Source organism: Phoca vitulina, unplaced genomic scaffold (genome assembly GCF_004348235.1).
Source record: "Phoca vitulina isolate PV1807 unplaced genomic scaffold, GSC_HSeal_1.0 scaffold71, whole genome shotgun sequence".
NCBI classification, from domain to species: Eukaryota; Metazoa; Chordata; class Mammalia; order Carnivora; family Phocidae; genus Phoca; species Phoca vitulina.
The window spans coordinates 12,467,833-12,495,022 of record NW_022589774.1 but is presented as its reverse complement, the minus strand read 5'-3'; the positions used below and the strand labels follow the sequence as shown (position 1 = coordinate 12,495,022).

Genomic DNA, 27,190 nt, shown 5'->3' with positions numbered 1-27,190 from the left:
CCTTTGGCTCAGGTCATGATCCCAGGGTCCTGGGATCGAGCTCCGCATCGGCTCCCTGCTCCACGGGAAGCCTGCTTCTCCCTCTCCCACTCCCCCTGCTTGCGTTCCCTCTCTCGCTGTGTCTCTCTCGGGCAAATAAATAAATAAAATCTTTAAAAATAAATAAATAAATAAAATAAGTAGCATTCCAAATTATTCAGTATTGAATAAAAGAACAGTTAATATTAAACCCTTCTTTTCAAGTTTTGTTTTGTTTTTTTGGGGGGGGGGAGCGAGAGAGCACATGCGTACATACAATCTCACGAACCTGAGATCATGATCTGAGCTGAAATCAAGAATCAGACGCTTAAGCGACTGAGCCACCCAGGCGCCCCTTCTTTTCAATTTATAGTGAGGATTGATAATAACAAAAAGCATAAGAAAATCACACTTACTGTAGATAGTCAGTTTTATGTCCTTGGCTTGTTTGCCAACTGCATTGGACACAGCGCACTGGTAGCGCCCCTTGTCACTTCTTCGTGCATCCTTTAAATGCAAAACTTGTCCCCTGTCTAGAAGTTCAATGTTAGGATCCTCTAAAAATAAAGGCCTAGAAAAAAATAAATTTTATTCTGTGGGTCCATTTTTATTTTCCTATGTTTCCTCTCTTATTGAGCGCAGCAAAAATCGTTAATCATAGGAGTTTAAAAATATGAATCAAAGTTGTTTTTTTCTGTATGACTCTAAAAGAAATGCAATGATGTGATTAGTACTCCTATTCAGAAAAATGGAATTATTAAAGCACTTTACTAATGAAAGTTAGATAACTATTACTTTGAGATGAAAATTCCCTCATGTCAAACTTAATTGTTGAATATTAATAGAAACCTGGTAGTGTCATTATTTGTTTCAGTCTTCCTTCTCCTGCTTATTTTCCTTCTTTTTTTGTTTGCATAGCTAAAATTTCTATCATCAGTTAGTAAAGTAAAACTAAGAGTATAGGAGCTTGAGGCAAAGCAATATTATTTTTAAGCCAATATCATTATGTACCTGGAAAAGTATTCACAATAGAATGAATAGTTACTACTTCCTAAAGGCAATGATCATGCCAACTTTTCTAAAAAGCAGATATTGTAACAAATATGAATGCTTTCATATATAATCATAAATACTCAAAGATATTTATGCCAAAAGCAGCTCCTCTCTAGTTGTCAAGGAAGTCTTTTTCTACTATGTAGAGTCATTTATTGACTCACTTTACATAATTGGCAGCAGCTTTATGAGATACTTGAAACATGGTTATTAAAGTCTACAATATCCTACAGTTCATACCTTTAAAATCCACTGATCTTCTTTCAGGAAGACCCATAGCTAGTTTTTAAAAATTTGCAGTGACTTAGCCATGATAAATAATTAGATGCACTGCTCTATTAAAAGCCATGAGTCAGACTACACGATTAAATGGAAGCACATTTAATCGTCTACAGAAGCACCCTTCACTATTTCTTGGTATGACACTTTGTAGGAAGTTCTCAAAAGCTAAGAGAATAAAGTACCTTAATTTATTGCATCTTAACTGTTTAAAGGAAGTGAATACTTGATAATGTTACTCAAATTTAAGTAACTTTAAAACTTGTATTGATTGTTAATTATGCAAGTAACATAAAAATTTAAACAAAAAAGTATTATAATAAGAAAAGGTTCTCTCGATTTATTACCCCTAATGTGAGTCTTCTCTCTAAACATCTCACCATTCTAAGTTTGGTTTGTATTCTTCCACATGTTTTTTTCTAAACATTTTCACTCTTAAATGTCTTCCCAAAAGAATCTAGTTTGTAAATGGTATTGCTTTGTTCTACTTCTCTTTTCACTTAGCAATAGCTGTAGAGATATTTTTGGTGCCTATAGCTTGATCTTACTCTTTTTAATTGCTGCACAGTATTTCACAAAATGACTATGCTGTAAGTTTTCTACCCATCTCCTAATGTTGGGTATTAGGCAGTTTTCACTTTTCTGACACCACAGTGTTTTGGGAATATTACCTACTGTGGTACAAGCCCTCCTGTGGATCCGCATGAATTCTTACTTCTCTCTCCTAAATCCTGAAAGTTATTTGCTACATTACAGCATAAGGGCATTCAAATTTTAATAGATATCAACAAATTGCCTTACAGAGTACTAATTTACATTCTCTGCAACATAGTATTACATCCTGATTTCCCACATTCTAGCCAACACTTGACATTGTTCAAACCTTTATATATTTATTTATATACTTATTTATTTGCCAATCTGACCTGATTTTTGTTTATATTCTCCAAATTATTGAGAGTGAGCCTCTTTTTCTTTTTTCTTCCAAGTTTTATTTAAATCCCAGTTAGTTAACATACAGTGTAATATTTGTGTCACATGTAAGATTAAGTGATTCATCACTTACATACAACACCCAGTCCTCATCACAACAAGTGCCCCCCTTAATACCCATCATCCATTTAACCCATCTCCCTGCCCACCTCCCCTCCAGCAACCTTGTTTGTTCTCTATAGTTAAGAGTCAGCTTTATTGTTAGCCTCTCTCTTCTTCCCCCTCTATGTTCATCAGTTTTGTTTCCTAAGTTCTACATATGAGTGAAATCATATAGTATTTGTCTTTCTCTGACTGACTTATTTCATTAGCATAATACTCTCTAGAGCACCTTTTAATACATTTATTGCTTAACTACAAATTTTTAAATTGCCTGTTTATATCCTCCATTCATTTTTCTGTTGTCTTTTTTATTGATTTATAAAAAAAGTTTGCATACTTTACTTATACGTAGTTGCATACTTTATTCTATACAATGCAAATCTTTACTCTTAAGTCTTAGACACCTGCTCTCAAAAACGATAATAATACTCGAACTGTGACCATGCTGTGAAAAATAAGCTCTCAAGAACAATACGAATCACTGCAGCCATATCAGTGTGGGCAAACCTCAGTAGCCCTTGAACATGAAGTCTGGGAAATATCTATTGCTCTTCTGTGACTGTTCCTTTTTTACATTTATAACACTAGCTTAAGTATTCATCTTGTCATAAAAATTTTCTTTTTTCATAAGTCAAATAGTTCCATGTAAAGGCAAAATTATCTCTGCCTTTGAAGCTTGCATTTTTCATTTTTTATTCTAAGCCTTTGGGCAGAGTATTTAGTGTACAGTAAATTTGAGTGCCTCTATGTTTCTAAAATAAATTCCTGGCATTTATAAAGTTCTTATAATTCACAAGAATAAAACGTATTACAAGACTTTGAGACCAGTTTTTGAATAATATTGTTTTTCCTTCATGTTCATTTAATAATATCTGTGTTTAAAATAATTGAAAGGAAGAAAATCCATAAGCATTTACACATCTATTTCCTATCAATTGGACCCTTGCAACAAATAGAGAAAGGGTACTCACTTGCCATCTTTGAACCAGTGAATAACGGGGAAAGGGGTGCCTTTGACTTGGCATTCGAGGGTGATGTCATGGTTGAAGACAACAGAGACTTCATTTGGGGAGCTGGCACCTATTATGGTGGGTGGGACTTGAACAAAACATTTTATCATGAATATCTATGACTTCACAAAAAAGTGGGGGGTAGGAAGAGCAGATTATTATTGACTTCTACAGTATTTCAATAAGATTTTAATATTACAAATAAAATACCACACAATAATACCTTTTCATATTGCATCTGTGGACCCACCCAAATGCTAAATTTAAATATATGAACACATTCATGAAAGATTCACTAGCAGGACAATTACCTGCAAAAACTAACGCATTTTGAGGAGTGCAAAAGGAGTTGAGAATATAAGTGAGCAGTGAAGCTCATATAATGCAATTTATTACTGTTATACATTTTAGATAACAAATGACATCACTATTAATTTTATAATGTTCAAATTCTACATATTACAACATAGTGCTGTTTGAAGTATATTACCCTTATTTCTTTTAAAGGGCCTCTATGCTACGATTGGATAGGAGACCTATGAAAATGACTATGCTAGTTTTCATTCTCAGAATTACCAAAATATTGAAGAATTCCTGTACGCTTCCCTGACTTTAAAATCCTCTCCCTTCATATCATGTTAAGATGTTTGGTCTTCATCTTCAGGGCAATGACCAACCACCAAAGTAGCTCCCTCAGTAGAGGAGGGGTGTGATCAGATTTGTGTTTTAAGACCACATTGGCTGGGGGATGAAGAATGGATTTGAGTGGCAAAGAGTGGATGAAGGGGAGCAGTTCAGAGGTTACTACATTAATTCGGTTTATAAATGATGATACTTTCACAGTTAGAAATGAAAGGAAGTAGATAGTTCAACATTGGATTAGGAAGTAGACTTGACAGGATGTAGATATATTTAAGGAGTTGGGGAGAGGTAGGTGGAAAGAATGAGTGCTAGGTTCTAGCAGAAGCAAGTGGGTGGATGGACATGTTTGGCACTGTGATGGAGATCACTGAAGATGACCCCAGATGAACAGATGTTCATTGAGACCTTTCTGTTTGATATGCTCCTAAGACATCAAGTTAAGACACTGTGGAAAAGATGAGATATATATTCTTAGAGCTCAGAGAAGAAGTCTGAGCTGGAAATAAAAATTTGGGAGTCATCAGCACACAGAATTCAAAGTAAATGAATGCCAAGAGAAATAATGCCAATGTGACTAATGATAGAAAAAGATTACTTAGTTTGTTTTTTATAGCCTGTACTTAAATATTATAAGAATAATTTTGGTAGAGGAAATGCAAAGTATTTCAGGCTCTGAGAAGACTAATGAGAGGGATTATTTTTATGCTGAAGCAGCTTAAAAATGGTTATTTGAATGCAGCATCATTCCCAGACTTAGAAACATATGCCCATATGGATGAACAAAATATTGAAAAGGGAGGAAGTCATTTTATCACAAAGTAAACTTTAATTGGCAAATATAATTTCATAAACTAAAATTATAAAACTTTAAATTTATGAGTACCATTAAAATTTTCTAAATGTCTTATATTTCAATTCCTTTACCCACACTCAGAATTTTCCCCTCTTAACTAGGATCAGGGCAGAGGTGATTTAGTTATGAGTTAATTAGAATGCAGGGAAAGGTGCATTTGCTACTTTTCTCCAGTTCAAGTTACAACCTAGCAGCTTCATGTGTCAAGAGCATTAATGAGTTTTACTCTGCATCATCCTGTATAGTTACTTCCCAGAGAATTTCCTGCCCACCTAATAGGAGAAATCAACAAGAGTAGTTATTTATTATTTTATGCATAAGATAGTACCAAATATTCACAGACATTTCTATGATAAATAATAAAAAACTTAAAATATTCTATATCATATGATTCCCGTTAACCAATATTAAAGACAAAAATAATGAAAGAGTGAAACAAATGATATTTCTCTTTTCAATTTTTTAATCTCTTTGCTCTTTCATAACTGTCAGCTCCATTCTATTATAAGAAATGCATCTGATAATTGTAGTGTTTTTAAAAGACTGTTTCCCTTACCTAACACATCGATGTTAAAATACTTCTGAGAAGTGCCTGCAATATTAACTGCTTTGCAGGAATATCTTCCTGCATCCTCTGGAGTGACTTTGAAGAGCTTTAATATCTTCCCATTGTTCACAATCTGAATAGTGCTGCTTTCAGTCACCTTCAAAGGCCAAAATGGTCAGTGTTATTTCCAATCCCAATACAAATGCACAATTAGGAATTGACGCAGAAGTTTTGTATCATTATTAATAAGAAAGTCACATTTGAATGATTTATTTCAGAGGCAGAGGCAAGGAATTATGCATATTCTGATGTCTTCATTTACCTGGATGTCATCTTTGTACCACATAATGATGGGAGAAGGAGTACCTTCAACTTCACAAAAGAGATTGGTCAGCTGATTGACCAACACAGATACGTTTGTTATTTGTTCTTTATCTTTAATTACTGGAGGAACTGCAAAAAGAGGAGTCATGGCTAGATAATTTTGTAAAAAATGTTACTTATGACGTTTCTTTACACAGGCCTTTAGAAAGAAAATTCTAAGATATCTGATAGCTAGAAAGGCTGGTCATATTTAAGCACATGCCTTAACATAATATGAAAAATCTTGACCAATATATTTATAAATAACTCTTATTAAAGTTTTACTTTAATTATCAGTTCAGAGTTTTGAAGTGAGGATAAAACTTAGGATAAATTTAAGGGAGAAACTAGTTATTCCGCATACCACTCAAAATGTAAACTGCTAGGGTCTTAATGAAGTCACGAGAGGGACTCACGACTTTGCTGATGGACGGGCATATTTCCCAGTGTCTACGGAAGCCAATATCCATGAAATTTTAAAATGAACATAACCAGTGACTGATGCAAAATGACCAATGTACAAATATTTCATTAAAGTGTTACTTATAATAACAAATAACTGGTAACACCTAAATGTTCATCATTAATAGATGAAGGTTAAAGAAATCAAGGCATAGCCATACAGTGGGATGCTATATAGGTATAAATAAGAGTTAGGAATAATGAATAATCCCCAAGATAGATATTTTAGTAAAATAGACAAGGTGTAGAGTAATGGATACAATGTTCTTCTATATATATGTACCTTTTTATACACAAAAAGAGGATAAAATATATATTCATATTTCCTTGTTACATATAAAATATCTCTGGGAAAATACACGTACACACACACACACACACACACACACGAAGTTAATAAATTTCTTTGCTGTTAGGGAGGATAAGTAGATAGCTTAGCTTAGCTCATGAAACTTTTTGACTATTCTACTACTGAATTTTAAATAAAGTCACAATAAAAAATTACATGAAATTTTAAATCAATCAATTAACCAATGCAATCAGATTATCAATTTCCTTTTGATAACATTCTATTCACATTAATATTAAATAAGCCTACATTGAAAGAATAACTTACATATATGAGAATTAGAAAATGTCACATATTCAAGTATATGATTTTGGTATTTTATCTATGTTTACCATGGACTTTGAGGTTATATTTTTTTTCTGTGGTTCCAGCTTCATTGATTGCCACACAGATGTACTCCCCATTGTCAGAGGGTGTAACAGAAGCAATAACCAACAATGTGCCATCTTCCAAAATAGAAATACCAGGCTCTCTGCCTGTCAGCTCCCTACCATTCCATATCCATCTGATGGTTGGTTTGGGGGTCCCTAAACAAGAAATCAGAGTTTTGTGGTATTTTATAATAAAATTAGGAATCATTATTAAATACATTAAGAAGAAACAAAATTTTGTTATGACTATAATTTGTACCCTAAGGTACAAATTAATTAATTAATCCAGGTACTTTCAAGATATTTCTCCTGGCATGAAATTTCAAAGAGATTATGGTATTTAATGCCTCTAATTTCTGATCAGTCTCAAGAGACCTGTCTCTACTGTAGAGTTTGAGCAAGTTGTCTTTATCAAGACTTTCAGAAGACAGTAAGCAAACCAAAGCATTTTCTTGTGTGAGTTCATGGTAATTAGTGGGGGAAAAAACTATATTGATCAAATGAAGAGAGTGTGGGGGGTAAAAATAAATGAAGAACGAAAAGCAAGAGGCTACCACAGAAATACAACATAAAGATTGCCCAACCAAGTAGAGTCATAAGTGCAGAAGTGATGCTTTATATAGTAGAGATGAGGAACTTTTACTACTAACACATCTGGTGATCTCATGCTGTTAAACGAAGGACAATAGGAACAATTCTTGACTTTTTATACTGAAAAGAAAATTGGGAAAGCAGAGAGCAAGACTGATTTCCTAGATTTATTTATGAATAACTGGAAATGATGTGCTCATGAGTGGAAGTGATAAAACCATCTTGAAGTATGTAATAGAGCCAAAAGCACATACTGGAAATAGACAAACATTAATTCTATATTAAGAATGTATTTATTTAGCAAACAATGTGTCAGGCACTAGTCTAAGTACTTTCAAAATTTAATTAATATCTATAAAAATAAAAAGAAAGGATATTAAATTAATGTGGTTGCCTGACATTGTTAATAATCTTATATTAAAGCATGATAAAAAATATTAAAGTACTGGCATATAATCCGAGAAAATTACAAAAGAATGGCAGAATATATAAAACATGTCGCTAAGGCTAAACTCAGGTTGAGTTAAGGACTTATGAAAGTGACTATGAAAGTTGTATTTACGAGAAAAAAAATAAAACAAAAAGATTGGCCTATTTCATTGTGCTAACAGTAAAAAGCTGACTGATGAGAAAGAGAAGGTGAACGGATGACTGCAGTTTTCTATGTTGTCAAAGAAAAAAGGGGTATAATCATTGCCTCATTTCTTCACATCCCACTCATTCCTTTATGCATTTCAATCAGACTTCTCAATGAATGCTTGTTGAGTGAGTAAATGAAAAATTAAACAAACGAGCAAAAGAAGTTGCATTATCTTTAACTTATAAATGGTGGAACCATCACGTACAAGATGAAATTTGCTGCACAAGACAATGAAAAGGCATGTAGCTACTTTAAATGAACCTAAGAATTATATCCCAGGTGAAAATGGGGAACCCAAGAGGTGGTTTTTCAGAGTGGAAAAGGCAAGTCAAAACAGCTGGGAAAAGGGAAGTCCAAGCCAGCATTGGAGTCTGGGATCCAATAGAGAGCAAAGAGCAACAGGGCTACTGGTAGCGATCCAGAGGCATCGAATACTCACTGCAAATACCTGAACTTAAACCCTCGAAGGGTCTCCTCTCCAGGCCTTGCCTCCCCCCTCACTGCTGTGGGGATAGTTACTGATAATTATCTTGATATGTGAAAAGCTTGTTTAAGTTCTCTTGTAATGCTGGTAGAAAAAAACCCATTGGTGAGAGCCACCATGGAGAGATGCAAAATCTTGCTACAGAAGCAGGAACAGCCATGAGGCCCTTCATCTGCTGCTGCCTCCAGGAACAATCGCTAAGAGGCCTTTGTGGGAGCACTGATGGTACCAGCTGCATGGAGGTGACAGAAGGAATACTGTCTGGAATTTGCCAGAACTGCTGTAAACCTGTTTGAGTCACTGTGGATGAAAGCAAACATGAAAGAAAGGACGTTCTGAACCACCTACTGGCATCCAGAGTAAGGCTGATAGTGACAACGCCTCTTTCACATCCCCCTGAGGGAAAACAGTAACAGTTTCCTGCCCAGAAACATGGGGGGATAGAAAGCCCAGAAATTCAGGGAGGTAAAAGGGGTTTGGATAAGCCCCGGAGTGCCAAGTTAGAACCTGGCTTTAGGATTACCAGTAGAGGGTAAATCTAAGAAAAAGGGTTTCTAGAAGAGCAGTATCCAGAACAAACAGGTTAGTCCTAAATCATAGTTCTGAGTGAGATAAATGCAGAAAATTCTGAATAGTTGTCACATTTTAAAGAGAAATCCTATCAAAACCGAATGAACTAAGAAGTGACAGGAAGGAGCCTGAACTACATGGGAAACATAGTAGATAAGGCAAGCTTGGAAGAACAGAAGGCTTTTGCATTGAAGTAAATAAAATACCTATGAGGGAAAAACACCTATTCAAAGAGCTGTTATTTAAAAGAGGGATTAATGCCCAAATGTTATAACAAGGACTAACAAGCAGATCTTTTCAAAAAGATGTTTTGGGTTCAACAGAGAATTCTGAAATAATATAACATTATGCTGATTCCTATATGTCCAAGGACTACACACCTTTTGCAGGACATGGAAATGCAATGCGTTCATTGGCCACTCTTTCTTGGAATGGAGTGTTATATGGAGGTTCTAGGTCTTCCAGTGTAGGTGGTTCTATTAGAAAAATATATGCATTATCACAGGCTTTCCTTAAGCAATATCAAACTCTCCTGAAGCATCATCAACCAGCTACACTGGTGAACTGCTATCTTTCCTGATTCTTCTCCTAAATATGACACATATTTATAGCTGCCAGACACTTTACTGCAGTACATTTATCAAACTGCTAAAAATATCTGGTCAAATATTTCGCTAGAAAAGACAAGTTACAGGGCGCCTGGGTGGCCCAGTCAGTTAAGTGACCGACTCTTGATTTGGGCTCAAGTCATGATCTCAGGGTCATGAGATCAAGCCCTGCCTTGGGCTCTGTGCTCAGCTCAGAGTCTGTTTGGGATTCTCTTTCTCTCTCTCTCCTCTCTCTCTCTCTCTCAAGTAAATAAAATCTTTGAAGTAGACAACTGCAGGGAGCATCACCCGATTTTAATTTTCTACATAGTACTTCTCATGACTTCTCATAGTACTTCTCATAGTACTTATTTGCTTGCTTTCTGCCGACTCACAGCAGAACAGCTTATGCGAGCAGGTTGTATGATATACCCCCACCATACACGTATTTTTCTGTGCCAAAAATCACCTTGGACTTGTAGTGTTATTTCCGTCTCATCACTGCCTGCTATGTTAGTAGCGACACATGTATATAGGCCGGCATCAGAGAGCATGGCTTGGTCGATGCTCAACGTTCCATCTAAACTGCTCACATGCTGCACTCCGTCAACCAGCAAGGCACTTCTGCCCTTAAACCACGTGATTACAGGAAGAGGCGTCCCTTGAGCGTTGCACGGCATGTCCACTCTTTGACCAACTTGGACTTTCATAAGTTTAGGGCCACGCTGTATCTTTGGAGGAACTAGACACAATTTTGAGTATTAATAATCCAATTTAAAAAAATTCCTTTCTCTTCTCACTTTTAATGCGAACTCCTTACCAAGAGGCAGCATGAGAAAGTGGAACAATCTCAGGATTTGGACCCAGGCTCAGGCCACTTACTAGCTGTGTGATCTAGGGCAAGTCGGTAAATTTCCTGAGGCCTGTTTCCTTGATAATCCAGGCAAAAATAACCTCTTCAATATCAGTACACTGCAAGGATTATGGGCAATAGTAAATATAAAATCCCTCATGCCAAACTTGAGGAAAAGGCAAGTGTTTAAAAATGTTAGGTTTCCTTTAATTTATAAATAATTTTAAAGTTTAAAACCCTCTTAAAAGGCAATGATTTCTATAATATAAGGGAGTAAAAGAAAAAGCATTTCTCTTCAGGTACTCCTAGTTTTTGTTCTCTTTGTAGAAGGTTTAGCCAGACAGTAAGAAAAGTTTCTCATAAAAACCTTTGCTAATTTCAGAGAAGAAAATCAAAATCAAGCCTCTATTACTTCTCTTTATCTACCTTCCTTTAGAAATTTAAATGAGATAATTTATCAAAACATTGGTAAGTATTATTCATTTCCACATACATGCATTATACACTAGAGAATCAATTTGACTCATAAGGATATCATTAGAATTTATGTACCTTACATTGCTAAAAAGCCCCATCCCTCTGTCCATTTTTTAAAACTTAATATTTAACCAATACATTCTAAAGGTTGTAACAACCTTATAATTTTGAGAGGACTGTTCTTATCATTTTATGAAAGAGAAAACTAAAGGTAAGAGAGATTAGGTAATATTAGGTAATCCACGATACCCTAGAGCTAGGAAATGATGGAACTCTCACTGGATCTCAAATCCCATGGTTAATAGGACACTATTATATAGTGATTGATCTGAGAGTGAAATCAGGTCAATGTTATTTGAGAAGATCTTTTCCTGAAATTTGAGTATCTGGCACCTACACAATGCCTGACAGAGTATGTACTCACTAAGCATGTGCTGAATAAATAAATATTTGGACAGAATATGGTAAAATTGAGGGAATAAAACAGATTAACTAGAAAGTTTTTAAAAAGTTAAAGAGTTCCAGGAAGCAGGATGTTTTCAGTTGCTGAATTCTCTGAATATTGAAAATGACCATTCAAATACTAGTAAATTCTTCTTTGAGAACTCACATTCACTTCCACAAAAAGCCATCAGTCTAAACATATTTTCTTTTTTTACATTGTATCAACAGTTGTCATAAGTGACTGTGGACATTTAGTAAAATGGAGAGCCAAAATTTTAATACTGTTCATTTGAGGAAAAGGGGAAAAGTTGTCTATAGGTGGCAAATAAACTTTCCAGAGCAAATGAAAGAAAAATCACAAGTCTCCAATTTTAGAAAATTTTTCTCTAATTACTCTATACAATGTAGAGATTAACTATCAAAGAAACTGGTATGACGGATTTTCCTGTGGCCAGTACACAGATATCATATGCTTTCATTTCAAAACTCACCATGGACATTTAATTTAACAGACTGAGTCACGTTCCCAGCTATATTTGTGGCAACGCAAAGATACATCCCACTATCTGAAACACGGGTCTCAATGATCTTCATTGAACCAGAAGGGAGGAATGTGTGTCTAAAAGAAAGAAACCACATAGTAGACCATAGAACATGAGAATTTAAATATCTCCAATGCAGCTGCACTTCAGTGTGAAATTACTACTCTGCAAGCAGTTTTTGAAACCATTCTCCCATCTATATTACTTATATACACTTTAAAAGTCAGGAATTTTCATAATTATATTGTGTACGTGTATATATTTCGTATTAAATTGTGTATATATTCTGTATGATGTTCTGACCAAATACAAAATCAGTTTTCTTTTACTTTTAGATCTAACCTAATGACCTGAAATTATCCAAAAATTATACATCTCTCTGCTTTGTTAAGTTGTGATTCCACAAAGCAAATATATATTTTAGTAAGTTTTGAACATATTTTGAATACTGTATTGTTTTTTCTGCAATGCTTCGTTAAAAAATTTAGTGTGTTAAAATAAAGGCAAAAGAAGGTATGTACGTAATTCTCAAAAATTTATTGAATATATTCTTCCTACAGGACAATAATGTAGTTGAGTGAGCCAGATCTACATATAAAAATGTTATTATGTTAATTGTATTGAAATAGCTTTAAGGGGGAGAGGGCCAGATAGACCTGTTTAATACTGAGATTTCTTATAAGCCTAGGAAAAAGAAAGTTGTTCTACTGGCCCTGAGACAGAAAAATGAATAAATAGTTAAGGACAGAATTTCCCCCAAAAGAAATAAGCATATAGGAGAATCCAACATATAATACGCAATAACAGAGGTGATATTACAAAGAGCAAGGAAAGGGCTGATTATTCCGAAAAGGATGTTGCGCAACAGGTTCTCCACATGGGAAAAATAAATAAATAACTAAAAATAGAGTACTACCCATACTAGACACAACATAAAAATTCAGATGGATTAAGGTCCGTAATGTGAAAAACAAGCTTAAAATAGTAGAATAGAATACTGGTGGCCATGTTAATATCCTTCATAAAGTACAAGTTTTAAAAACAGATTAATACACTGAGCTACAACAAAAATGTAAAATTCTGTATAATCAGACATCACACATTAAAAGCCTTGCAGTGGTCTGAGAAAAGATATTTTCAACACATACAACAAAGGACTGTTATTAAGAATACAGACCCAATTTCTATATTCAACTAGAAAAAGACAAGCAAGTCACCAGAAATCTGTGCAGCAGGTTTAAAGAGAGGCAAGTCACAGATGACACGAATGCCAACAAACAAGTAAAGGCATTCTGGGCTCCCTGGAAGTCAGTCACATGAAAACTCAGATAGTTGCAAGATACCATTTCACACCCATCTGAACAACAAAAATGTTTAAGTCCATCAACACCATGCATTGATGATAATGGGGAAGTAGGTACACCTATATTCTAATGGGAGAAAGGTAAACCAGTAGTGCCTCTTTGGACAGCAATTTGCATTGTCTACAAAGCTGAAAGTAGGAATTCATCCTGACCAGAAACTGTAGCTCTAGGTACCACTCCTAAAGAAATTCATGCATGTGTATATAGAGAGACATACATAACGATATTCACTAAAAAGCCTTGTTTGTAAAACCAAAAATCCAAAACCAAACCAAAGAAAAACAAACAAAACCCTGAATGTCCATACACTGGGAAATGTACACACAAAATGTAGAATATGTATATGGTAGTTAAAAATGAATAAATGAAAAAATGTGGACTTAAAAAAACAAGCAGAATAAGAAGAATATTTAATATGTTACACAGCAAATTGAAAGCAGACAGAAAAAGCAAAAGTAAAAACACAGAAAACAAGATCTTCTACATTTTTAGAATGGATGCAGAGAAAGCACATGAATTCTGTGGCAGTATTTGCCCCTGGGAAGGGAGAAAAGAGAATGGGGAGGAAAACAAGGAAACTTCAACTGTATCTGTAATATGGTATTTCTTTCATTCAAAAATATCCAAAGCAAATATTTGTCAAAGAAATAGTAAGCTTATGTAAAGCAGTTCTTAACTGTCTTTCTTATCCCCACCAGGGGCAGCTTCATAACTATACATCAGTAAGTTTAACAGACAAAGCTGGAGACTATAATTCTTATTCCACCAGTAACTTCTGGCATGATGTTGAGTTAAAATAGTAATTGCTACTATTCCTTGAGAACTAAAGACGGGGGTGTGGAATATATGTTATCTTATATAATCCTTTCACGCAAATACTAAGTCCATTTTATAAATAAGAAATCTAAGGTTCAGAGGGCCACTGAAAAAAATTGCCAAAAGTTTCAGGCAAACTTTAAGTGGTGGAGGTAAATTTAACCTTGTACCTGCATGGCAACAAAGGTGGTACCTTAAAGGCTCTGGCATTCTGCTTTCCGTGTCACTTAGCCTATCAAATGTATTGTCTCAGTGGGCCTTTAAAAGTCTAAGGGTTTAATGAAGAAAATTTTTACAAAACCATCTAACGAAAGTCAAGTCTTAGACATTAGAGTACTTACTGTGTTTTACTGCTCCTGTGGGATTAATGAGATTCTATGTGTCCTATACACACAAATATGCTCCATTTCAATAACTACCTTGTATATGCACCTGTAGGAATTTATGTCAAAGTTGGGTGCTGGCATTTCTGATATTAAAGAGTGATTTAGAAAGTATACATATATTTTCTGTAGGCTCAGATATATGTGTGAATTATCCCAAATTTAAAAGTTATTTTTTGAAACGTCTGAAAACCTGAATAGGTACACCCACCTGCCCTAAGAGATTCTGTTTTTGCATGTCGCGGTTCATCCCAGATCCCCTACCTTGGAGAGAATGGAGAGATGAGCTGGGTCTCTTTGGCCCAGGTAATGATGGGTGGGGGTAAGCTCTTTACTTCACATGGGAGTGTCACCTCTTCCCCTGCAAGAACGGAGATCTCAACAGGCTTATCCTGGGACAGTCCTCGTTGATCTCCAAACACTCTGGGCCTTACTAAAATAAACACATGTTTTGGAAGGGAAATAGTACATTGAAAACATTTAACTTACATTCAAATGTGGACTATTAATATTCTTTAAAAATGTACAAAAAGATGCTGCTGTCTATTCCAAAGTTTCAGGGCATATCTAAAACTTTCCATTAATACATTTATAGCGAGAGCTGAAAGGAAAATGACCAGAAAGTTTCCCTTTTTAGTTCTTCCTTTCAGAACATAATGAAGAGGTCAGCTGAAATGCCCTTTCAGAGTCTGCCATTTGTACAAAGAACCCCTCAAGGCAGAGTGCTCACCAAGACATAGCTGAGGTTTGGCTTTGCTAGGGGTTTTAACTAACTGGTGTTTCTGAAGCTGGTTGGGTGCAATAAGCATACTTCTCAGAAAAACACCATAAAATTTTTCCTAATGGCTATACAATTACTCTCCCTTTAAATAAGAATCTCAGTAGAGGAGATGTTGGTTGGCAGCAAAAATGCAGTTCACATTAGGAGAACAGCCCCTGGTAATATGATTTGGGAGAGAAATGTGAGTTTTGGCACCGGCAGACAGTGTCAAAGAACAACATTCCTCCGGGGGCTCTCACCGTAGACGGTCAGCTGCACTTTCCTTTTGGCGTAGCCAGCCGCATTGGTGGCGGTGCAGACATACTCCCCGCTCTCTTCACCCCCAGGTGACACCACATACAAACTTCCGTCAGCCCCTGCGGAAAACTTAGCACTGCTGGTGGAAATCAGCTCCCCTTTCTGCAAAACACAACAAAGAGTGTTTTTTAAGATAATAAAGGAGTGACTTCATGTCTGGAAAAGGAAGAGAGGAAGAAAAAGATCTCCATGGGGGGAAAATACTAGATTAAAAAAATGCTAATCTGAAGTAAGTTATTTACACGAAAAATTAAGCAAATAAAGCAAAGGCGGTATTTCTTCATACTGAACCATGTCCCCTTTGTTCCAGAGCTACTTAAAATGGAGGGAATAATGGTAATAGTGATGAATGGGACAGTGCTTGTATTAGCCACGCACTGTTGTTTTGAGTGCTTCACATGAATGAACTATTTTCGCATTCAAAACAATTATATGAGTAGGAACTACCATAATCACCATTTTATAGATGAAAATATTAAAGCTTGGGGATGATGTGGAATAACAGTCAGTCTGTGGTAGAGCTGGGACTTGAACCCTGGCAGTCAGGCTCTGGACCCCAAATTCTTAACCTCTGTGCTTAATCACAGCACAGAGGCCACTCTGGCCTTTCATTTTTACATTTTCCTAAAATGCATTAAACTTCTATACAGTACTAGATGCTGTACAGTTTGGGGATCAGCTACAGCACTGGATTTTTGTGTCCAGAATGCAGAAATCTTAACCTTTTTATTTAATTTACAGATGTCAGCACCAACTTTATATTTCAGAGCTTTTTAGATATATAAAATTAGATGGTAGTTACCATACATACATACATGTATTTACCATACATACTTGGGTTGTAGTACTAATTATACAAATGCCATATTTTGTTATTATGCCATCATTTCATATTACTTACAGCTGCCAGATTTAAATTAATTTACAGAAAATACATGCTGTCTTCATGACTGTTCAAAGATGAAAAGGACTTCCTTAGGAAATGGGTTTTTCCTCACTGCAAGAATACAAGTAAAAGCCGGACAACTTCACGATAGGGACACAGAGGGGAATAAATGAGTTGGGTGTATGTCTTATTTTGGCTTCCTAAGAGAACAGGGTCTGAGACAAAGATTTGGGGGCAAGAAGTTTAGTGGGGAAAGTGATCCCCAGAGGCTCAAGCAGGTGGGTGAGAGAGTGAGGCACAGAAGGAAGGAAAGTTAAAAAGGATTTCAGTGCTCTTGTTTCCTCTGTGGCTGGGCTGATAAGCTTCCATTTGCTGGGGATCCTTTGAGAAACTATGTAGAAGCAACTCAGAAAGACATATTCTTCTGATGGATGAGAAGCAGGTCATTTACATAGGACACCTGCCCCCCACAGGCGTTACTGCCCCTACACTTCCTGGCTACCCAAGAACAGGCTGAGTGGCCTTATGGGACTTTGGAGACAAAGCCCTGAGTCCAAAAACCAGAGAGGCACACGCATGAAGTGGGAGTGACTCTGGCAGAGTGCATGGAGCTGTCCACCAGAGCTGCGCTGAAATCACAAGGGCTGCCGGGATGTGGCAAGGGTAAAAAAGGATCTGCTACAAACATGCAAAGTGTTTAGACAAGCTCCTGGTGTGCAGAAGGTGCTATGTTGTGTTCACTGTTGTGTTGCTAATGTTACTCCAGCATCAGGTAGGTGACTGCACTAAGGACATTTTAAGGTCCCTTCCACGTGGTATGACTTGCATGGGTTTTCCTTTTTATAAAATTCTACGGTACAGTCACAAGTCCCACGTAGGATGAAAAATACTCAAACATTGTTGTGATAACACGTAACATTAACAAACACCACTAGGTAGGTCATTTACCTTGGACCAGATGATAGATGGCGTGGGAATTCCACTTGCTTTGCATGGTAGAGTTACTGGAATGCCTTCAATTGTGCTGAGTACCTGCTGCCCATGCTGAATGGTTGGCAGAACTAAAAAAAGGACGCAATATGCAGAATCTGAGCATCTGTTGTTCCATTTAGCCTCGTATGTTTTAAAGTTGCACGTTTTTAGGATAGACTATGTATTTGTAAAAACTAGCTAAGACAATACTTTCTTATAGAAATGTAGGGTAACGTGTAAGTAACTGTAATAAAGTAAATACAGTAACTATAATCTGAAGAATTTAATAAAAACTTTAAGTCAAGTAGTACATTATGCATAGCAAGTTAACTTTCCTAACAAAAATAAGACTGAAGAAAATCCATGTTTTCCTGGAAACTCGAGGTAGAATTACATCCTGACAGTTACACATTTAACCAGACCTTTCATCATTGTCCATTACCCATTAAGCTGCAGTGAGCTGACGTAAGCCCACTGTCACAGAAATGGACTGTTTAAACACTACACATTTAATATCTGCCTATTCACAAGAACTACTTAACAAGCTACTAAATTTAACCTAGAAAGAAGGATATGTTTTCTTAAAAGAAATTCAACAATAAAACTTGCAAGGCCTTAGGCGTTTACATTTAAAAGACTAAAATACCAGAATCTAAGTCAGTAGTTTTCACTAAGAAGAATAACATACCTTTTGACTTTAGAAAGCAACTGAAGAATTAACATTATATGAGCAGAAGCAAAAGGAAAAGGAAGACTGTTAATGATTCCATTCTGTGCATATCTCAATGAATCATAGGCAACTAGCATATGAAAAATTATCAATACTCAGTGTTCTCAAAATAATAAATTTGATTAACAAAGTTCCCATACATGAAAGTTCTTAACATAGTGCAAGGAACACAATACAAGCCTGATATATACCAGGCGTTTCTTTTCCCTCCCCTGGAAAGATGACTGCAACGGCTTCCTAGGGCTCATGCACTCACTGAGTCTCTTGCTTTGGAGACAAATTTCTCTAGAATTATCACAGCTACCCGGGAGGAGAAGTTTGCCAGAACAAGAGATACCAGAGACTTCCATTCATAAGCTTCCCTGGAAAGCTTAGCTTTGCTACACCCTGGTATTTTCCTAAGGCTAGGTTTATTCTTTAGATAAGTTTTTCTTAAAAAAAAAAAAAAAATTGGCCAAAAATCCCAGATACTCTATGTCAGGCTACTCTCTAAAGCAACATATTTAATTTCCAGAATCGTCATGGAAGAGTCAACTCTCAACTCTACTGTAATTTTGTGGCTACATTCAATAAGCCATTTTCTTAAATGCATATTGAGTTTGACAGCTATTCGGGAAAGTGGCAAGTTTAGGCATTTTCAAATCTGATGACATCTGTCTGTGGAAAAGCTGTTTCTTTCCAGATTATCCACCTACATATATCAAGATGACAAGTGAGTGGTTTGCCATTTTAATTTACATTTTTATTTACATGCATTAATTCATCCTTTTAAAAACTGGTCATTGAGAGCTTTTTTTTCTTCCATTTTTTTATTATGTTATGTTAATCACCATATATTACACATTAGTTTTTGATGTAGTGTTCCATGATTCATTGTTTGCATATAACACCCAGTGCTCCATGCAGAACGTGCCCTCTTTAATACCCATCACCAGGCTAATCCATCCTCCCACCCCCTTCCCCTCTAGACTGTGGACTCTGAAAAACAAACTGAGGGTTCACTGACAGCTTTTAATGAGTATCCTTAAAAGTGGCGAGGCAGAGGGGCGCCTGGGTGGCTCAGTCCTTAAGCGTCTGCCTTCGGCTCAGGTCATGATCTCAGGGTCCTGGGATCGAGCCCCGCATCGGGCTCCCTGCTCCGCAGGAGGCCTGCTTCTCCCTCTCCCACTCCCCCTGCTTGTATTCCCTCTCTCGCTGTGTTTCTCTCTCTCAAATAAATAAAATCTTAAAAAAAAAAAAAAAAGTGGCGAGGCAGACTCATGAAGGAATGGCAGTGCTAATTAACATGCGTACGGAGGTACAGAAAACCTGTGATACCACATCATATCATATCCAACTCAAAAACTCATCTGTCGGCTGAATGGTTGCTCGGTTTAGTTCCTGTCAAACGTCTGGGTTGATTTTTTTAACCTTAGTAACTAAATCAGTTACTCATTTTGGACTAAGATGGATGAAACGATGTCTTTTTAGCTTTTAATATTCAACATTTAGTGCATCATGATAAACCACATCACCGGTTCATCTCCTTGCTCCTTTGATCTGGCTAACACCCCAGCTAATCACATCACCCTTTCACTCAAGTAAAAATTAGCCTCAGAAACTTTCTCAACACAATATTCTTTAGAGGTGACATGATTATATTTCTATACTAGATTCTCAAGCCAGTCCATAAGCACCCTCCAGGAAATTGATGGACTGATTTTTTCTAAAAATAAACACAATTGTATTCAATCTGGCATTATGCATTTATTCTTTTAGACAATAATTTACTGTTACTTTAATATATCTTTAAAATAGTATTTCTTCAAGAATATCTCATGCGGTATTGGGGGGCCTGGTATAAGATTGAGAGAGGCAGAAGAGGCTATTTACAATGAGACATAGACATTAAAAAAAAAGAAGATGGTCTGCATCCACTGACAATTTCAATAGACCAAGCAAAATGTGGAAATTACTGGATTCTCCAACTCATGTCCTAAAAAAAGGATGAATTTACTAAAAACAAATGTTCTGTGTTACTTTCATCTCTGTACACAGAACAATTTTTTAAAACCACACTTAAAACAATGTTGCAAAGTCTTTAAAGAAAATATACAAAAAAAACTTGTGACAATTTCTTAAACTATGAAGTTGTCACTATTTATTGAGATGTAAAAAGTTCGTGACTGTTAGTCACGAATGGAAAAAGATAGCTTTTGGATTTTCTTATTTGTGACCTTTTAACTTATCTAACATGCAAAAAGATTGTTTGGAGCACATGAGGCGGCCTTTAGAAAAGTTTAGGTCATTTCTAGCTAACACACAAAGGGGTCATTAGTAAGGACATGCTTGTTGCACAATCCAAAAAGAAAAGGCAATTTGGATGGAATAATAAGTTCAGCTTGCCTGAAATTAAAATGTATTTTTAAACCTAACTCTTTGAGAACTGAGTTCACTTTTATCAATTAAGAAACCACTTACAAAAGCCCTTGGCCAGACTCAGCTGGTGACTCCCAATAAAGCCTTTTTGTGTATGTAGGAAAGGGAATTCTGGAAACAGCCTTAACAATGTAAATAGTGTTCAAGAAATAAGGCTTTTTGTTAAGAATAACAATTAGGAAAAAAATCTACTTCTTACAACTAGAAGACAGAGTTATTTGATTTAGAGACATAAACCTAGCTTTGAACATGGTTTGGAAAGAATTACAATGGGTGTGTCTCTTACCATGCACATCCAGAGTGGTAGTTTTATTAATGGTTCCAGCAACATTACTGGCCACACAAGTATATTTGCCTCCATCCTGAAGGCGAACTCTTTCAATATGGAGACTCCCGTCACTGCGTACAGTGATGTAAGGATTTTGGACCAACTTAAAGAAAAAAAAAGTCATATTTAATTTAAAAGGTAAACTTTCCTAAGCCAAAACCAGATTTGTTTTTTTTTTTTCCCAACTGGGTTATTAAATGTCTTATAACAAAATATTTTAACAACCTTAAGGGAAAAATGATGAACATAAAATGTTACCAAGAGTAGAATCAATTATACGTCATCCTGATATACCACCAAAAATTATACCTACTAACATCTGTTGGAGTTACGCACATGCTGGAAAAAGGATGTTTCATGTCAAGTGATGTCTCTATTTCGTGTCTCTGTGCTTTTTGTTATTCCTCAGGACCCAAATTCCACTCGTCATTTTTACTTGTTACTAATTTGTTATTTTCCAGGAAGACTATATTACCACTTGCAAGCTATTTGATATTTTTATTTTGGCAAATAGGCAGTAATTCAAGTTGAGAGAATGTGATTCATCTCAACACTCACCCTTTTCAGTGAAAGATGCAAATATTAGAGGCAATGTATGATATAGGAACTGTGTCAGAGAAGGTTGGCAATATTTTCTGTTAAAAATGATACTCTAATTGTGCCATTTATGCGTTTTGTTCAATCACAGAATACCTTAGTGCTCAAACAGTATCATCCTTTGTTATAAGGGCATTTAATTATTGAGTGAGGTCTACTAATTTTCCTCAGGGTTTTATGCAAATATGAACAATTTTACATCTTATTCCATGGAGTCAATTCACTTCTAATTGGCACTTCAAAAAGACAGCAAGTCTAACTACCCTGGAAAATGGAAGGAAAAGTGCTCTTAACTAGATGAAAATTTATTGCCAGAGATAGCATGTTTGCAAAAAATTCCATAGAACTGTGAAAATTTTTTCACATCCTTTCATAATCCAAAGTTATATACTGAAAAACAATGACACAATATAGAGCCACATTTTTAAATAGCTCATGATAAAAGATACAATGTTTGAAATTAATAATAAAGATTAATAAATGGAAGAATTTTATGAAATAATATTTATTACATCCTACAAAGAGGATATAAAAATATTTGAATGCTATAAAAATAATTTTCTATTTGCTTCAGTTTTTACATATTCTGAAGAGTTTATTAGTTGCATTGAATTTAATGCAAAACTATAAAAGTCACACCATTGCCTATTTCTCCATCTTATTAATTCTGAAATAATATAAACAGCATAAACATGTTAATACTGAAAAAAAGTTTTTCTTTTGTATTTTTGTATATTTATTAAATTGAAATTTTAATGGTTGGAATAAATTGCCTCTTATGCAAGAAAATTAGAAATGTGAATGCATGGATTTAAAAAGTTCTTACCATGGCTGAATTTTTAAGCCACCGACGTTCTGGAATGGGATTTCCAGCCAACAGAGCACAAGGCAAAGTAAGCTGCTGTCCTTCAATGACACTGGTCACTGAAGGGCTGATTCCAATGAGTGGAGCAACTAAGTCAGAGAGAAACAGGTATTATCAACTCTATCTTACCCAAAAGGGAGACAAACATCCTTATAGGCCAAGATTATGCTCTTTAAAAAATTGAATTTTCAAGAACAAGATTTTTAAATATAAATGGGTTTGAACTGGAAGACAGAGATAAAAGATCCTTCTAAGCAGAGGGAATGGCAAGAGGGCAGACAATAGTTTGGAGTAGAGAAAGTAAAAAAGAATTCGTCTATGGCATGGAAGGCCAGAAATATCAAGCCAAGAGATGTGCAATGTATGCAATGGACAAATGGAAAGGGACTGAGAGCACTTATAAATTAAAAAAGTGGGATCATCAGAACCATTCTCAGGAAATATTAATCTGAAAACTGTGACTAAGACTTACTGGAGAAGGGAAAAACCGGAAGGGATAAGATCAATTAGGAGGCTATCAGAACAGCTCAAGCAAATAAAATGAGGTGCAGTCTCTTAGACGGAAAAATGTTCCTTTCTAGGAATTAATTAATAAATTTAACACAAATCAAGGCAAAATCCCTAGATATTCTGTTTGGAAAATTTAAATATATGTAGATGAATAAAGGGAGATATAGAAAGAAAATTTTATAAATGCATATTAATGAGAAACAGGCACTGACGATCTAAAAATCACATTAAATGCTGTAATAATTCAGACAATGTAGTACTAGTGCATAAAGAGAATTCCAAGGAATAGACATAGGAATATAAATTTAACATGTGACCAAATGGGTATTTTAATAAGTGGGAAGAGAATATTCAATAAAAGATATTGAAACATATGTCCTACCACTTGGAAATAAATGATATTATATTCCTACCTCTTACTATATCCAAAAACAATTTCATGTGCCGTGTGTGACTCTAATATGTGTATGTATGTATTTAGATTTAGATTTAAATCAATTTATTCAAATTGACCTTCATTTCTTCAAATGGAAGATAAGGAACTTAGAGCAGATGATCTGTTAGGTTATTTCCAGTTCTAATATCCCATGAAATATGAAATAGGGTGGGGGATGGAAGGCTAATTTAGTAGTCAAATATTTACCTGTTGTTTTTTTGTTTAAAGTGACAAAGGCAAGAGATGATGTAGTAAAAGAATTCTGATGACTTGGAAGAGCGATATATCTAAGCACCTAATTGATCTTACCAAGTCCTGTCACTGTTATTGTTGCCTGGGACTGGATCTTTCCAAACTGGTTTTCAGCTTCACAAATATAGGTTCCTTTATCATTTGCCCATAAATCTAAACAGAAGAGATCGTTTACTCATTTAACACCATCGATGAAGCTTAACTACGTGCCAGGCACAGTGCTGAGATTTGTGGGTGGAAAATATGTGGGTACTGTCTTCTGCTAGTTCCCATTCTACGGGAGGAGACATACATAAAAACCAACAATCATACCACAGTGTGATAAATGCTGTAATATGCATTTCAAACAAAGCTGTGGGAGCACAGAGACAGAAGAGACGGACGGCATGTAGAGGACTTAGGGGAGGAGTCGCAGAGCAGGCACGATACAAGCTGTACCTTAAATAGCAGGTAGAATAGGGGAAGGGCAGTCCAAGCCCAACGGGCTGCAGAGACAAAAGTGTAACTTGAAAAATCAAGGTCTGTTCAAAGAATGGAAAGCTGCACTACCAATGTATCCCGCAGCACCACCCTGGGGGCATTTTGAAGGTTTGCAAGAGAGATTTTTTTTTTTAGTTGGCCCAATGACTGGGGGAGTATATTGGCACTCAGTGGGCAAAAACTGGGGGGGCCATGCAGGGGGCAGATTCATGAAAGGAACAATTATCCCAAGTCCAGTAAGACTTTTGAAGACCCCACTGGAAATTCATGGATTTGATGACTTTGTTTATAATTATATGATAATTATATTTATCAGTCTACATTTGAGCTGTCAAATTCATGGGGATGTACATAAACATGTATGTACATTATGTAGACATTGCCAGGGTATTTACCTATTGAAATACCTATTGTTTCAATAAAAATTACTTTATTTTCCTTTGTACTACATTTTAGGTATTAAAATAGTTTTTACTATGTAGGTAGATCAAAAATATAGACTTTGTTTCCGGATAGTAAAAAGGATATTACAAAATATTTTTAATTAAGGAGGGCATTAGGGGGATCAGGTTGAAGACTACTAGGTTAAAGGTTGTGTGGATACAGTCAGGAGACAAGCTAAAGACATAGTTTGGTGCCTTGTAAAGAGTGTGGTTTGTCTTGTGAGCAATAGGGGAGGCAACAGAAGATTTTAAATAGGGAAATGACTGTAATCTTTGCAAATATCTTAACTAAATAAGCACAGTGTTATCTACTGAAAAGATCTGACAGAGAAAAACGTAGCTTTCCATTTTAAACAGTTCCATATTCTCTCAGATAAAGAGCAGTGACAAAGCTTCTACACCTCTGTTAACCTTTTGCATGTAACTGCAGGACTGCATCTGGTAAACTCAGGCAGTGTCCGCTCTCAATGACAGCAAACACTTGCAAAGGAAAATTCAGCAAATCATCTGGTTAATAAGGCACACACTGTTTCTATCCAAGATATTTTTCATATTATCAACTCTTAGACTAATTTGTGTAGACGTACATAACACAACGGAGAACTGTTTCTTATCACTATTTGCCTTCTGGAGAGTTTAATTCGGACACTTGGGCAACCACTTGTCAATACATCGCGTTCTTTTAATCTTCCCTTTTTACATCTGATTTGTTTCAGGCCCAATTTCCTGTTGGGCTTTTCTCATCACTACTATCACCCCACCTGCATAACTCTGTGAGCCTCCCCATTTTCCTTCTCATCTCTCCCATCTTGCAGAGGGGTTGTTCTGAAATAGTATTTCATGTGCCTTTTCCCTGCAGTGAAGCTTGGAGGGTTCTTTTCTATCTCATCAAAAGCATTTCTTCACCTGCACATTCCAGGTCCTGCACAATCTGACCCAGTAGGTACTTTTGTGGCCACCCCTTAGATGGTAGGTTGTAAAATGCCCGAGTGAGGGACCCCATGTATGACTTCTGTCTTCACCACAGAGTCTGGCCCAGAGCTGAATGCTAAAGCACTTATAATTACTTTAATTTGTATTTGGAAGTTTAAGTGGCTAATGGATGTTTAATATTTAGTAAACATGGAAATCAGTTATTGGAGACTTGCTACAAAATAACCCCAAAGATGCAATTACTCTTTAAAAACCAGTTAATCGGCTAAATGATTTTATCACCCTAGTGCCATTATTCAAACATTCTAAACATTATCTTTAAAAAGTACGAAGTGTTTACAAATATCTGAATGCTTAAGAGCTTACAGGCAAAATTTTTGGATGCTGGAGTGTTTGACTTTTTTTCCCAATATTCTGCTCCAGGTAGAGATCAGTTTTAATCAAGGAGCTTCAATAGGGTATAGAGTCCCTATCTGTATGGTTATGTATTGTTGGTCAAAAAAAATTTCATTAAAGTTAACTAACTACTAGTAATATTTTACCTTTCAATACAGCAGTTGGTACAAGAGTCAATAAAATGTGATCACTTATCCACCTAGAGGCCCAGGTGACTCTATTTGCAATAAGAAACGGTGCAATAAGAAATGAAGAAGTCACATTGCTTCATAAGCCTTTATGATATGACATATGACATCTGAATAAAATATAACTTATTTATGACAATTCCAAAATATAAGAATTCAATACTCTTTTGAAGGGAAATGCAAAAAACACAAAATGTTGGCAAGATCAATTCACAATTTTAAACAGACTAATCCCTATGTATAGAACATGAATGTATAATATATATGTATATACTTGTATAAAATATATTTCCTTTAACCTACTTGAAATAAAGAGAGCTCCTGTTCTTAGTTGGCTGATGGAACTCACTGAAAAGGGTCTTGAGAAGATCGGCATGATGTCTGATCTCTGCCATTTAATCTTTGGTTCTGGATAACCCTGAACATAGCAAGGTAATGTCACATTTGAGCCAATTTCCACAGAAACATCAGCAGGTTCTTGTATGAAAACTGGAGGTGCTAGAAGATATTTAAAGCAAACAAACAAAAAAAGGTCATTGGGATAGTATATAGGCACATTAAAATATAAACTTCATTATTAAACTGTCAGCAGATTGAATCTGAATCAAGGTATTGTTCACATAATATTGTAAGTTTACCCTTTAAGTATTCCTGGCTGCCACTGAAATAGCAGGTATTTCTTTTTTGCTTTATAAATGAATAGAGGCACAAAGTAGTTCAACTACTTCCTTAAAGTGATAAATGATGAAGAGAACGGAATTTAAGAGTGGGAATTTAAATCAAGATTACTTCAAATAAAGAGAATCTTTCATTTTAGAAATTTGTTTTCAATTTTAGTTTATGTCATACTGCTCAAATCTTTGAACTTTCTTATAAATAAGTTTG

At 35.7% G+C, this 27,190-nt stretch overlaps 1 protein-coding gene across 1 annotated transcript in view; it reads right to left on the bottom strand.

Moving 5' to 3' along the window:
* The window catches only part of HMCN1 (hemicentin 1), a 487,946-nt gene that overhangs the window by 196,456 nt on the left and 264,300 nt on the right, over positions 1 to 27,190 (bottom strand). The window contains exons 16-30 of the mRNA XM_032393157.1: positions 26,609 to 26,803; positions 23,923 to 24,018; positions 22,629 to 22,756; positions 21,164 to 21,308; positions 17,706 to 17,818; positions 15,814 to 15,973; positions 15,058 to 15,226; positions 12,180 to 12,307; positions 10,384 to 10,656; positions 9,708 to 9,803; positions 7,004 to 7,198; positions 5,820 to 5,950; positions 5,507 to 5,654; positions 3,417 to 3,543; positions 435 to 589 (exon numbers count right to left, since the gene is read on the bottom strand). Of these exons, the coding sequence (XP_032249048.1) occupies positions 435 to 589; positions 3,417 to 3,543; positions 5,507 to 5,654; positions 5,820 to 5,950; positions 7,004 to 7,198; positions 9,708 to 9,803; positions 10,384 to 10,656; positions 12,180 to 12,307; positions 15,058 to 15,226; positions 15,814 to 15,973; positions 17,706 to 17,818; positions 21,164 to 21,308; positions 22,629 to 22,756; positions 23,923 to 24,018; positions 26,609 to 26,803 (2,259 nt within the window). The remainder of the gene's footprint in view (positions 1 to 434; positions 590 to 3,416; positions 3,544 to 5,506; positions 5,655 to 5,819; positions 5,951 to 7,003; positions 7,199 to 9,707; positions 9,804 to 10,383; positions 10,657 to 12,179; positions 12,308 to 15,057; positions 15,227 to 15,813; positions 15,974 to 17,705; positions 17,819 to 21,163; positions 21,309 to 22,628; positions 22,757 to 23,922; positions 24,019 to 26,608; positions 26,804 to 27,190) is intronic.